This window comes from Camelus dromedarius, chromosome 7 (genome assembly GCF_036321535.1).
Source record: "Camelus dromedarius isolate mCamDro1 chromosome 7, mCamDro1.pat, whole genome shotgun sequence".
In the NCBI taxonomy this organism is placed as follows: Eukaryota; Metazoa; Chordata; class Mammalia; order Artiodactyla; family Camelidae; genus Camelus; species Camelus dromedarius.
The window spans coordinates 49,375,430-49,391,402 of NC_087442.1; the positions used below are offsets into that span (position 1 = coordinate 49,375,430).

A 15,973-nucleotide genomic window follows, 5' to 3' on the forward strand; every position below is an offset into this window, starting at 1 on the left:
AGTGACTTTTTATACGTTTATTTTATAAGCAAAGTAGTATTTCAAGTTTATGAAAAATGCAAAAGATATAAGGTAGTTTTAACACTGTACATTCACTATAAAAATAAAAGAAATTATATGATAATATTAATGAATATATACACAAACTTAGAAATATTTGTTGAACTGCAATTAATTTGTTCAAAAGCTTTTCATGGTCTGAAGCTGAACCTAATAGTGATTTGATTTGAAGTCTACAGAGTAGTCAGAAAAACATGTTGCAATTTAGTTATGATGTGACGTGAATGAAAAAAGAATGATCTTTGGCAATGTAAATTCAAGTTCAAATCTTGAATCTAATGCATTCTGGCTGCATGACGTTGAATGGATTTCTCAAACCTCTTTGAGACTCATTATGACTATCTGTGAGATGGAAATATATATCCCTCAGCCTAGGGGATTTATAAAAGGTGACAGAAAAAAGGATTTATAAATATTTTAAGACCCCAGACCAAGATGGTGACACAGGAGGCTCCTGAATTTTCCTCCCCCCATGGATGCACTGAATGTATAGCTACAAACAGAAATTCCTTGAAGGAAACTAGCTGAAGTGACTCCTTTACATTGAGCAAATGAGAAAATACCCACATCAAAGTGGATGGGAAATGCTGAGATACATTCTGGCATGAACCTTCAATTCCCAGCTTCTTCCTGAAGAGTGAAGGGTTTGTACCACCCATCTAGCACCCCAACTTTTAAGTCTCCCACCAGAAGAATGGGCTCCCCAAACACCTAGCTCTGACATCCAACAGGGCTTGGGTTCATGAATCCCACAGGATGACAGCAAAAATAGAAGCAGTTCTTAGGTGTGCAAACACTTACTAAGGCTATCCCTCCAGGATCAGAGTAGAGGGAACAGGCAAAAATGCTCACCTCCTAGTCTTTTTCTGGAAGGGATTTGACTACTCATGTTATAAGCTGCTGCCTGAGGGGTCTGGCTTCTAATCAGCACACATCAAGGTGCTGACTGAGTCTCCTCAGAGCCTGAAAGAGCTGGCGGGCATTTCTCCTGCCTTCTTCTTCTGGTTCCTTCAAACAATAAAACCAAGTCACCAGTTCTCCCTGGAATGAGCTTGTTCATGTATCTAATACCCCAAATTTTATGGCTACCACTTGAAAGATGGGACCCCAAAACTCACTGGTAATGTAAATATATGATTAAATTCAGAATACTCAAATATTGTAATAGTGGTGGGTAAATCACTTATAACCCTAGTATAAAAGTTAAAAGACAGAAATATTAAAAATAATAACTACAATATTTTTAAATGATTACACAATAGAAAAAGATGTAAATTGTGACATCAAAAGCATAAATTATGGGAGGGAAATATAAAATATAGAGCTTCTGTATGCATTAGAAGTTAAGATGTTGTTGGCTTAAAATACACTATTATAACTGTAAGATGTTTTATGTAAGCCTCATGGAAACCACAAAGCACATACCTACAGTAGATATAGAAAAGACAAAGAGAAGGGAATCAGAATATACCACTACACAAAATCAACAATTCACAAATGGAAGACAGCAACAGAGGAAGAACCGAACTACAAAACATCCAGGAAACAACAAGATCGCAACAGTAAACCCATATATATCAATAACTTCTCTAAATTAAATGGACTAAATTCTCCAATCAAAAGATACAGAGTTGCTGAATAATTCAATAAAACAGGACTTAACTATATCCTACCTATAAGAAAATCACTTCAGATTTAAGGACACATAAACTGAAAGTGAAGGAATGGAAACTATACACCATGCCAATGGAAAGCAGAAGAAAGCAGAGTAGATTTACTTATATCAGAAAAAATAAATTTTAAGCCAAAAACTGTTAATAAGAGACAAAAAAGGCCATTATATAATGATAAAGGGGTCAATTCACCAAGAGGATATAACAATTATAAATATTTATGCATCTAATATATGAGTACCTAAATTTATAAAATAAATATTAACAGATCTGAAGAAAGGAACAGATAAAAACACAGTATTATGAGGGGACTTTAATATCCTATTTGCAACAGATAGATGAGATAGAAAAATAATAAGGAAACATTGGACTGAAACTATTAGGTTGTATAGACCTAAAAGACATATATAGATCACGCCATCTAACAGCAGCAGAATATGCATTCTTCTCAAGCACACATGGAACATTCTCCTGTATAGATCACATATCAGGCCACAAAACCAGTCTTAGCAAATTTTAAAGGACTGAAATCATCCCAATTATCTTCTCTGACCACAGTGGCATGAAACTAGAAGTCAATTACAAGAAAAAAACTGGAAAACTCACAAATATGTAGTAATTTAATAACATGCTCCTGAACAATCAATATGTCAAGGAAGAAATCAAAAATATCTTGAGACAAATGAAAATGGAAACACAACATACCAAAACTTAAGGCATGCTGCAAAAGGAGTTCTAAGAGGAAAGTTTTAATGATAAATGCTTACATTAAGAAAAAAGAAGTATCTCAAATAAACAACCTAACTTTACACCTCAAGAAACTGAAAAAAGAAAGATAAAAGTAGAAAGAAGGAAATAACAAAGATCAGAGTGGAAATAAATATAATAGAGAATAAAAAGAAAATAGAAAAAAATCAATAAAACTAGAGCTGGTTTTATAAAAAGATAAACAAAATTGATAAAACTTTAACTAGGCTAAGAAAAACAGAGAAAAGCTCAATTGATAAAATCAGAAATGAATGAGGAGATATTACAACTAATAACATAGAAATACAAAGCATCATAAGAAACTACTATGAACAATTATATACCAACAAGTTAAATAACTTAGAAGTAGATAAATTCCTAGAAACAAAAAAACCCATCAAGACTGAATCATGAAGAAATAGATAATCTGAACAAACCAATTACTCATAAGGAGACTGAATCAGTACTCAAACACCTCCCAACAAAGAAAAATCCAGAATCAGATGGCTTCACTGGTCAATTCTATCAAATATTAAAGGAGTAATACCATCTTTCTCAAACTCATCTAAAAAACTGAAGAGGAAGGAACATGTCCAAACTCATTTTAGGAGGCCAGAATTTCCCTGATACCAAAACCAGTATAGAGCACTACAAGAAAAGAAATTATAGGCCAATATCCCTGATGAACATGGGTGCCAAAATCTTCAACACAATATTAGCAAACTGAATTCAACATTAAATTAAAAAGATCATACACCATGATTAAGTGGGGTTTATTCCAGGGATACAAGGATAGTTCAACATTTGCAAATGAATAAATGCAATAAGCCGTATCAACAAAATGAAGGATAAAAATTATACAATCATCTTAATAGATACAGGAAAAGCATTTGAAAAAAATCCAACATCCTTTGATGAAGAAAACTCTCAACAAATTTGATATAGAAGGAAGGTACCTCAACATAGTAAGTTCCATATATGAAAAACCCACAGCTAAAATCATATTCAATGTTGAAAAGCTAAAAACTTTTCCTCTAAGATCAGAAACAAGACAAAGATGCCCACTCTTGCTGCCGTTATTCAACATAGGACTGTAAGCACTATCTAGAGCAATTAGGCAGAAAGAAAGAAAGAGCATCCAAATCAGAAAAGAAGTAAAATTATTACTATTCCCAGATAACATGATATATACAGAAAACCCTAAAGATGCTACCAAAAAACTGTTAAAACTAATAAATGAATTCAGCAAAGTTGCAGGACACAAAATCAACACAAAAAAATCAATTGTCCTTCTACATACTAACAATTAACCAATTGTAAAAGGAATAAAGAAACACAATCCCATTTACAATGGCATCAAAAACAAAACACTTAAGAATAAATTTATCCAAGGAAGTGAAAGATCGACACACCAAAATTTATAAGACACCGATAAAAGGAATTGAAGACACAAATAAATGGAAAGATATCCCAAATTCATTGCTCAGAAGGGTTAATATAATTAAAGTGTTTATACTACCCAAAGTGATTTACAGGTTCAATGTTATACCTATCAAAAGGCATTTTTCAACAGCAATAGGAAAAAAATCCTAAAACTTGTATAAAACCATAAAAGAACCCCAAATAGCCAATGCAATCTTGAAAAAGAAGAATAATGCTAGAGTCATCACATTTCCTAATTTCAAACTCTATTATAAATAATCAACACAGTATGGTACTGGCATTAAAAACAGACACATAGATAAATACAGCAGAAGAAATATCCCCGAAATAAACCCATGCATATACAATCAATTAATCTTAAGCAAAGGAACCAGGAATATACAATAGGGAAAGAATAGTCTCTTTAATAAATAATGTTGGTAAAACAGGATAGCCACATGCAAAAAATTAAATTAGATCACTATCTTACATTATATACAAAAATCAACTCAAAATTTATTGAAGACGTAAATGTAAGACTGGAAACCACAAAACTCTTACAAAAAAACATAGTGGGTAAGCCCACTGACATTAGTCTTGGCAATGGTTTTTTTGGATTTGAGAACAAAAGAAAAGACAACAAAAGCAAAAATAAACAAGTGGAACTACATCAAACTAAAGAGCTCCTGCACAGCAAAGGCAATCATCAACAAAACGAAAAGTCAACTGATGGAAGAAGAAAAAATATTATAAACCACGTATCCAATAAAGGGTTAATATCTAAAATATAAGAGGAATTCATACAACTCAATACCAAAGAAAAACCAACCAACCAACCAACCACAAAAACACAAAACAACAAACAAACAAAAACCCCCCAAAACAACAAAAACCCCCAACAAACAAAGCCAAGTACAACAAATCAAAATGGGCAAAGGACCTGAATATGCATTTTTCCAAAGAAGACATACAAATGGCCAAAACATATATAAAAAGGTGTTCAACATCAATAATCACCAGGAAAATGTAAATCAAGCCATAATGAAATACTACCTCACATACTATTAGGATGTATTATCAAAAAGAGAAGAGATAAATGCTGGTGAGGATGCTGGGAAAAGGGAACTGTTGTGCATTCTTGGTGGGAAGATAAACTAGTATAGTCACAATGGAAAACAGTAGGGGAGATCTCTCCAGAAATTAAAAACAGAACTACCATACGCCCCAGCAATCTCATATCCAAAGGACATGAAATCACTATTTCTTATCTCAAAGAGATGTCTGGACTCCCATATTTATTGCAGCACTATTCACAATAGTCAAGGTATGGAAACAACCTAAGTGTCCATCCACAGATGAATGGATAAAGGAAATGTAACACACACACACACACACACACACACACACACACACATGAATATTATGCAATCACAAAAAAAGGAGGGAGCTATAGCTCAGTGGTAGAGCTTGTGCTCAGCACGCATGAGGTCCTCACTTCAATCCCCAGTACTTCCATTAACAAAATACACACAAAAAATTTTTTTAAAAAATAAAAAAGGAAATTGTCTTTTGTGACAACATGGGATGAACCTGGAAGGTATTAAGCCAAAGTGAAATAAGCCAGACAGAGAAAGAAAAAAATACTACATGGTATCACTTATATAGAACTAAAAACAAAAAGTCGAATCACAGAAACAAAGGGTGGAATGGTGGTTGCCAGGGGCTGTGGAGTGGGGGGAATAGGGAGAGGTTGGGAAAAGTTTTTAAACTTTCAGTTATAACATGAGAAAGGCTTGAGATTCTAATGTATAACATGGTGAATATAGTTACTAATACTGTATTATATAATTAAATTTTCTAAGAGAGTAGGACTTAAGTATTTTCATCAAAAAAAGATGAGGTGATGAATGTGTTCACTCCACAGAGGGAATCACAACATATATGCACATCAAATCATTACACTATACACTTTAGATACATATAATTCTATTTGCCAATTATACCTTAATAAAGGTGAACATTTTTAAAAAGCATTTTTTTCCCTCCTGAACTAACATAATCCTACAGAAAATATCAAGAGAAATTTCTTTTGAGTTACTTCTTTCTCAATGTTTCAATGCTCATTAGCTGGGTCAATATACAAACCACCTCCTCCCAAGGGTTATCTTTACTTATTTATTGAGCTCTGCCAATAACCTGATTGAGGAGAGTGCTATATAGATTCTTTAACTGGGCAAAAAGTTGTAGCATATAAAATGAGAACACCTAAACTTTTCTTACCTAACACTTGCCTTCTTCCTTAAAGTTGTAAGAACAACACTGTGCTTTCTGAGTACGTGTGATTTTTAAAAAGACAAAAAATATGCATGCATACATTCCTGGTCCCTTACCCCTGCTCTTTTGTACTTTTAGTTTTTTACCTCATTTCCTAGAAGGGCATTTACACAGGCTTCTGAGGCATCGCAGATGGCTGTGAGATCATGTCCTCCTTCTAGAGCCAACACCACATGTCCATCAGCCAGTGTCATCAACTGCTTCGTCAAATGACCAAAGCCTACCATAATGCAAACAGAACATTTCAAAGTATAAATCAAAAGTTAATTGACTACTAGAACCTAATATTGATTGAGCATTTATCCTATGTATGTCCTTTCTCATCACTTTCCATGTGGTAACTCATTTAATACTCACAATAATTTGATAAATTAGGTCCTATTAGTATCTTTACAAATGAGGAAATCAAAACCCAAGATTCCACAGCTAAGAAGTATCATGACTAAGATTTACACCAGTCAATCGGGCTGTTCACTAGTGGACATTACTGCCTTTCACAACACATTCTATATGTACCTGGAGGAAAAACTTGAATAGTATTTGGCTAATGTAAATAAGGTAAACAATTCCATTTGCTTTATATTTGTTTCTTGTCTCCATTAGCTGCCTTTATTATAAAAAGTAGTTTTATATGTATCATCTCAAATTACTTAACTATCACTATAAAATCACAGAAAAATTTTAAATCACATGATCATCTCAATAGATTCAGAAAAAGCATTTGATAAAATTTAACACCCATTTATGATAAAAACTCTAACCAAGTAGGTATAGAGAGAACATATCTCAACATAGTAAAAGCCACTTATGACAAACCTACAGCCAGCATAGTACTCAGTGGTGAAAAGTTGAAAGCCTTCCCGCTAAAATCCAGAGCAAGACAAGATGCCCACTGTTACCACTTCTATTCAACATAGTACTGGACGCCCAAGCCATGGCAATTAGATAAGGAAAAGAAATAAAAGGGGATCCCAAATTGGAAGAGAAGAGGTAAAATCGTCACTATATGTGGAGGATATGATAATATATATAGAAAATACTAAAGGCTCCATACAAAAACTACTAGAGCTGATAAAAGAATTCAGCAAGGTACAGGATACAAGATTAACATGCAGTAATCAGTGGCATTTCTTTACCCTAACAATGAATCAGCAGGTAAAGAAAGTAAAGAAACAATCCCTTTAAAAATTGCATCCAAAAATAATAAAATACTTAGAAATAAATCTGACACCAAGGAAGTGAAAGACACATATGGAGAACTACAAAACACTGACTAAGGAAATTAAAGATGACTTAAAGAAATGGAAAGATATCACATGTTCTTGGATTGGAAGAATTAATATTGTTAAAATGGCTATATTACCCAAAGCAATCTACAGACTTAATGCGATCCCTCCCTATCAAATTACCCAGGACATTTTTCACAGAACTAGAACAAAGAATCCTAAAATTTATATAGAATCACAAAAGACCCAGAAATGCCAAAGCAATACTGAAGAAAAAGAATGAAGCTGGAGGAATAACCCTCCCAGACTTCAGACAATACTACAGAGCTACAGTAATCAAAACATCATGGTATTGACACAAAAACAGACATATGGATCAATGGAACAGAATAAAGAGCCCAGAAATAAACCCACAGACTTTTGGTCAATTAATCATTGACAAAGGAGGTAAGTAAGACTATACAATGGAGAAAACACAGTAGATTTTATAGACATTATTTTTCCTATGAGATAGTTGATAAATACAAAAAATAATATCCAAAATGTTATAAAGTATAATGATACGACATTATCAATAAATCACTCACCTCCCTATTTATGGAAAATACTTTTGAAGCGCCTTGTGTACTTATCTCTAACATACCTCTTCCTCACTGTGGGAAATTAGGATCCTGAGTTTGTGTTTATAACTCCTTTGCTCTCCATTGTTTGTTTTAGAATTTTATACAAACTGTTTTATACTTTCACAACTTGTTCTTTTCACAGTTTGTTAGCTTGTCTCTGTTGATACATGTAGCTATAGCTCTTTGCTGTCTAGTAGGCCATTGAATGAATAGAGAAGAATTTATTTACCCATCCTACTGTTCACAGATATTTGGGGGTTTTGTTATTAGAAAAAAATGCCTCTATGAACATTCTTCTAACAGTCTTCTGGTGCACATGTGCAAGAGTAGAGTAAAATTGTTGTGGCTTAAAATCTGCTAAATAACACCAGATTATTCCCAAAGGACTATAATCAATCCTCACGCTGAGAAGCAGTATATATAAGAATCCCAGTTTAGTCACATCCTTACCAACATTTGGTATAGGAAGGTTAAAAGACTGAGGGAGTAAAGTCATCTATACCCACAGTAAGTAGTTAGGAATATACAAAACAAAAAGATGTACAAAGTAAATGTGGGAAGAGGAGTTACATTTTAAGTTAAAATGCATTTGAATTTAAGAGATCAGCAACTTAAAATAATCATATTTACATTTAGATTGCTATATATAAACCTCATGGTAACCACAAACCAAAAATCTGTAATAGGTACACATACAAAGAAGAGAAAGGAATTCAAACATAATTCTAAAGATAGTCTTTTGACTTTAAAAGACACATGAGATGCAATGAACTTAATGGATATAGATATAGCAAAAGATGACAGGTTTCTGATTATCAGAGGTGGGGCTTGAGGGGAGGGAGAATAGTATGAAGGCAGTCAAAAGGAACATAACTCCGGTTATAAGATAAATAAGTACTTCGGATGTTATGCACAGCATAAAATATAATTAACAGTGCTGTACATTATATATAAAAGTTGTTAGGAGACTAAATCCTAAGAGTACTCATCACAAGGAAAATATTTTTTTCTATCTCTTTAATTTTGTATCTGTATGAGATGATGGCTATTCACTAAACTTACTGTGATAATCAGTTCATGATTTATGTAAGTCAGTTTACTATGCTGTACACTTCAATGTATACAGCGCTATATGTCAGTTATATCTCAATAAAACCAGAAGAAAAAATAAAACATTAAAAAATTAATAGGCTTTTTTTTTTTACAGCAGCTTTGGGTTTACAGAAGATTTGAGCAGAAAGCACAGAGTTCTAATATACCACCCTACCCCTCACTGTGGTTTCCCCTATTAATAACATCCTGCATTAGTGTGGTATATTTGCTATAGCTGATGAGCCAACATTGATACATTATGGTTAACAAAAGTCTATGATTAGGATCTACTCTGCGTTGTATGGTTCCATTGTTTTGACAAATGCATAATGCCATGTATCCACCACTGTAGTATCACACAGAACAGTTTCAAGGCCCTAAAAGTTCCTTGTGCTCCACCTGTTCATCTCTCCTCTCCACTCCCCAGTCCCTGCAAATCAATGATCTTCTGTGTCTCTAGTTTTGTTACTTGATTTTTCAGTGTTTACATTGATTCAAATTTTTAGCTTCCTGTATTAACCATTCTAAAGTACAAAAGACATTATTTCATTTCTCCCCATCTTTGTAATAATTACAGTATTTATAACATTCCTAGATCTATAAAAATTGGAAAGAAGTACCTTGAATAAAAATGCATGGTCGACAAGCCTACCTGGGGTGCTTTCAAGCCTGACCTTGTTCTTCTCTTGAGTATTGTGTTTTTTTGTTTGAAAAGAAAGTGAATTCTCAGAATAGCATTGGTAGAACTAAATGAAACTCTATAAAACTGTCAAGCAATGAGACCCCAAAACCAAACGAAGTTGCTTCCATTTTGGAACAATGAAATAATATCATCTTAATCCTTGGGATGCACTCATATCTACCTAATAAACCAGAACTATCCAGAATTTGAGCTCTGGTCTAGCACTTGAGGTTAACCATGAACAAGATGAGTTCACTTCCCCAGGACCTTGAAGGACTTAAACTGATTCTATCCACTTAGCTATGATTTTTATGGAAGTCAGAATATTCACTTTATAATTATCCCATGTTTTTAAATCCTTGGGAAAACTATTCTAAAAAAGATTTTAAAATTAGGTGAAAACTATTTTCAAGCATTGCAGTAGTTTTCACATCTATGGACCTCATGCTGATACCAACAAGAATCTCTTCCACAGTTCATTTAGGAATGAGGCTGACCACGTTAAACTCCACGTTCTTACCCAACTACTATAAAAAGAATGGTAAGCTTACAGAAAATGTGTAATGCAAAGTTCTGATCTCTAATGCTTAAAAACATTCTTGGACTAAGTCAAGGTTAATAGCACATAGTAATTAAGTTACTCTAGAATATAAACGAATAAGAAATACTCATAATACTCATAGACAGATATTTCTGCTAATCATATTGTTAAATATTCTGGACAGCTTTTCCTATAACCTAAACCACAGCTACAGTGATAACTTTGATAACTTAAAAATATATAATAACTTAAAAAGATATAATAATAAAGCAAACCAGTATGCCATATCTTTCATACTAAAGGCTCCAAGCAATTGAGAATTCAATTATCTAAAGTCATTACTGAGCAGATCAAATCACATGGATTAAAAAAGGGAGGTGAGGGGAGAGGGAGAAAGTCTCAAATCTGATTTACGTTCACTCTTTCCTCTGGGAATAAAAAAAAAAAGTCCCGTTAAATGCCAAATTTAGATGGGACAGTAAAAAGTGGAAGGAAAGAATGGAATGAAGTTAATCTTTGATCTCTATCCAAATTCCTCTTTCTTTTACCTACAGGGTTTATTTCCATTCACATGTTACCCATGTGATCTCTGGAGCCACAGACTGAGGCAGCTGAACTGAGTTATCCTTGCACAAAACATTCAAGTGAAGTAAAAAAAATAAAATTTCTTTGAGGCCTATGCTCTCTCTTCCAATCAAAGTAAACAATTTAAGAACAATGTTTTACTTCTAGTAACCTGGGTTCTACTGTGTCCATTATTGCTTTACATATATTTGAGGAATTAGAAAAGCTAAGTGTGGCTACCAATGTCAAGGTTTATTTTTCAGGACATGTGAAAAAGAAGTTTCAGTGGTGTGTGTGTTTATTTGATTAGAGGTGTAACATAGTTTTAATGGGCATAAATACGAGTTTCATTTAATAATTTTTACTTCTAGCTTCACAAAAGCTCATGCTACTTGTCACAACGAAGTGAAACTGCACAGTTGAAAAATTATAGCAGAGAACATACCCAGCAACGTTTTCCTCAAGGTTTGAGTGTCCTGAGTGTGAGGGCTGATGGGAAAGAAGTGATCAGTGAGAAATAAGTCTGCAGAACATGGCGCATCTTGAGCTCAAGCAATCACAGATATGATATGGGAAAGGAACTGGGTTCTTAAGGTCCATACATACCTTTAGTTCCTGAAGTTTTTTAGAGGGTGGGGTACTTAGGAAGGAGTCCAGATGCCTAGGCTGTCAATGTGGGCAGGATCAGGTTAGCGACCGGAATTGATACATAATTCACTGAAAATCAGCCTTGGAAGTCATCCCTACCACATGTGTTGAATTCTGACAGAAGGCTCTAAGAAATGTTTTCTTCAAAGTTAAATTTAGCACCTTAAGCTCCTTTGAGGAAATCTTCTAGAATTAGGCATTAGCAAAGCACTGCCGCTCTGATGACGCTGCTGCTACCACAGCAAAGAATCCTGTGTGTGCCCTGGTCATTTTAAGAAGCACTAAATTAATTTAACTAAATCAGCATTAAATTACACACATGAGAATGAAGCTACATTGTAATAAATCATTTCTTCTGATGACCAAACAAACACAGTTACACTGGTAACTACCAAGGTGCCATTGAAGAAGAGAAATGGAATGGCATTTTCAGTGAGAAATCCTCTGTTCAGTTCAACTGATTCACTAGAAGCAAATCTAATTTTGTTGCTTCTGAAAAGAATATTAAATAAGTTGTAAATGTGGTAGTGGTTAAAATGATCAGTTTCAATTTGATTTCCTGATAGTCTATGGGGGTTTATTTCTGCCTAAGAAGTCATACCGTGTCAGCATTTTTACTAAGTTCAGAAGAAAAGTTGTTTGAAATGAAAAGTTGCTCTAAGAAGCCTTGAAGATCAAACTTTAGATATGTACTTAATACCTAACCCATAGGACACGAAAGGATTCATCCTTCAAAATGGCATGTCTCAACCGCTTCTCTCTAATGTTTCCCAAGTAGTTCGCAGAGTACTCATAGTGGAAGTAAACAACCCCAACCAGCTTTGTTTTAATTTCCATTTGAAAACAACTATTTTCAAAGTGAAAATTAACACACGTTCATTGTGGAAAATGTGGGAAATAACAGAAAACTATAAATGCCAAATAAAATTGTGTAATTATGTAACGTATAATACATGATACATGTTCTTATATATTATAAAACTATATTATCTATTTTAATAAGAAATAAAAGAATAAATAATAAAATAATTATAATACATATAATAATAAGCCTATAGTCATATCAACCAGAGACAGGCAATTCCACTTTTTTGGTATTTCATGCTTGTAGTTTTTGTATATTTTTAAAATAAAACAGGATCATACCATACTTTTTAAACTTACACTTACAAATATAAATATATGGCAAACATGTTTCATGTCCTCCACAATATCATTTTAAATGTATTAATATACCAACTAATTCTCTGTTTTAGATATTTAAGTTGTAATTAGGTTTTTAGCTTTATATATAAGATTGCAAATAGGTATCCTCCTGTATGGTTGAAGTGGCCACTAGATACTAGTACTGATCTGATTCCAGTGTTACTATGTATTATTACAGGATGGAAAGAAGTCTGTTCTTTCTAGTGCTGTTCTCTTTTTTTTTTTTTTTTTAACCAGACTATGAGATAAAACATAAATAGTAAAGCACATAAAGGCAAAATGGGAATGAAGTTCCTAAACTTCATAAATTTCATTCTTTTAGAACCTATGTGTGCTTAGCAATGCCCGGTGGATAACTGAAACATTCTTAGAGACACTCAGAGAAATTAGATAGTCCCAGAAAGTCTGTTTTTATTATGAAATTGCAAATACGTAGTGAATCAGAACTCTCCACAGAGGCCAAGACTGAGAGAATTCTGCTGTCGGTTGAAGAGGTGCTTCTCCATAAACTATCGTGTAGTTACTATTGCTATTTTGCCATCCTGTAAGAGACTCTAGAATCAGTAGCCAACTTCCAAGAAAGGTCTATGGGTAATGATTCATTTGAGTAATAAAGAAACAGTGACACAAAGTGACTGATTAGAAATCATTTTATTTCTTCTTGTACATCTCCTAACTTTGCTGATGTCAGTCTCCCATTCAGCACAAGTATTTCTCCACTATTATTTCCAGTGTCTGTTGAGGAAAGCTTTAAGTAAAAAAAAAGCAAGAATGACAGAGGCATTCTGACCCCCATGCTGCCAGAGGTAGTAGACTGAAAGTCAGTAGCAGTGACAGTCTCTTTTGAAACACTGACACCTAATATATTACTGATTTATACAATTTTTGTAACTCTTTCTGATATGGTTAAAAAGCCTCAAGAACAATGTTATTCATTTTTTCAACAGGTTAGTTTCATTTGGCCCTTAAATGTTTGTGAAGACTTCATTGCAGATGAAATATAGTAGGGACCAACAGAGTCACACACTTTGGTCCTGCTTTAATTTGCAATTTAATTTTGCACACCCACTGGTATATTTTCTTTAGTTATGTCCAGGAAGAATCAACTGAAGAATGCACATACAGTAAAGTATAATTAAAAAACTGTAGCCACTTTCCTCCCTAAACCCCTTAGTCATTAAGTTACTGTGTTTTCTTTAGGAAAATGCAGTCAAACTCAAGTTGAGAGAGAAGTTTGGGTAGCATGTGGCCATCTCATGTATTGTGAAGCTCTCTAGCAGAACTTCAAAGCAGAAGCTGATTGTTGCAGATGGGAAGAGTGCTTTCCACAGAAATACCTTTTTAAGACTCATGATGCTGCAACTCATATGGTAGGCACTTGTGATTCGTTCCTGATGATGTTGGGATCATTTAACTCACAAAACCATTGTTGCTACCATAAAATCCTTTCATCTGTAGCCAAAAAAAGGTTTATTTCATGCAAATGAAAATTTTTCATTAAAGTATCACCTTAATAATGGAAAAGGTATATATTTTCTGGTCATGTTTAAAATGTAAATTTATGAACATATTTTAAAGATTCATTTCACGTTAAGATCTTTATTTGATGTTCTAGGACTCCTTCCAAGTTCATTGAAACTGGAAATCAATTTTAGAAGAAATACGGAGATTATTATCATTAAATCTTTCAGTTGGCTTATAGCAAGCAGCCCTATAAATATTGCTTATGTTTCAAAGAAGGCACTTTCAAGTATAGTAAAAATCCTTATACTGCTCTAGTCAGTGATGCTCCAGGAGGTAAGTTTATATTCTAAGCACCTTTTGAAAACAAATGAATAGTTGGTTTGTATCCTAAACAAAGTCTGAGACAATAGAATACTCCAATGCCAGTATTTTGGAAAAATGAAATTGAAACACATTTATCTTCAGGAATTCCTGAAAATAAAATGGCAAGAAAGGTTGCCTAGCATTTTGACCATCCATCTAACTACAAATCAAGAATTTAGTCACTAAATGCCTACTATGTGTCAGTTTTACATATAAATCTTATACTTCAAATATGTGAACCTCAGTTTTCTCACCTGTAAATACCTAAAGATTATTTACTCTACCACACAGATTTTAAGTTAATATCTAATCATAAAAAGCCACTTCAAAAAAATATATATATATATTTATGAGCACAGTACATTGAACAGAACCTGGCACACAGCAGGTATTCAGTTTTTATATTTTTTAATAAAATATTTTAATCATAGAATTTCAGATCTAGAAATGAATTTTAAGATCATATATTCCTAATCCTTTCATTTTAAGGTTGAGGAAACTAAGATCCAGAAAGGTCAGTTATCAAGGCAAACAATTAACTACAGAGTTGGGGTGAGAACCCAAAGCATTTCCCACCATTCAGCCAACTCAACGAATATTAAGGCTGCCTATTTTTTCAGACATGATTTCCAGTTCAAAAGGAACTTTAAAGAGAGTTTCTAGACACCAAATGATTTTTTACAAATAATTGCTTTGGTGTGTTAAGTGTAAACAAACCAGAAACATGTGAATTAAACTTCCCTTAAAATACACAAATATAAAACCAGTGAGGAGAAAAAAAATCTCTAGAAAACGCTTTTGGATATCACAGAACCATTCCTTCCTACCCCTCAACAAAATTGTTTCGCCAAACCCCAACTGCAATTTGATTTGCCAATCACTAGTTTTTACTGCTGTTTTCAATAAAGCATTAAACACACGGGATCTCTTCTCTCATTGATGCTCAGGCATAACTGGCCAAGTGGGATGGAACAAGAGCAGGACAGACTCATGCACCACAGCACTTTGCACTACTCAAGTTCAACCAGTATTTACTAAGCACACATTCTAACAACAGCTAGGGAAATACATGGATGAATAAGATACAGTTCCTGCTTCCAGGGAACTCAGTAACATAAAAGGGACACATACACAGATAAAAAATATTTAACATAGAGAAAGATAACTATTATAAAATAAACACATTTTTATAAAACTTAATAGATGGAAGACATACATCTGCTTAGAGGAAACTCAGAAGATAACAGTGGGCATATTCACACATTTGCAGTGTTATGCATTTGTATATCTTTGCCTCAGCTTCCCACTTCTGCTACAGAACAGTCATG

General features: G+C 33.6%; 1 protein-coding gene across 1 annotated transcript in view; it reads right to left on the reverse strand.

Annotated features, from left to right (window-relative positions):
• The window catches only part of HDAC9 (histone deacetylase 9), a 682,621-nt gene that overhangs the window by 55,017 nt on the left and 611,631 nt on the right, over positions 1-15,973 (reverse strand). Inside the window, exon 24 of the mRNA XM_064487516.1 lies at positions 6,323-6,456. Within this exon, the coding sequence (XP_064343586.1) occupies positions 6,323-6,456 (134 nt within the window). The remainder of the gene's footprint in view (positions 1-6,322; positions 6,457-15,973) is intronic.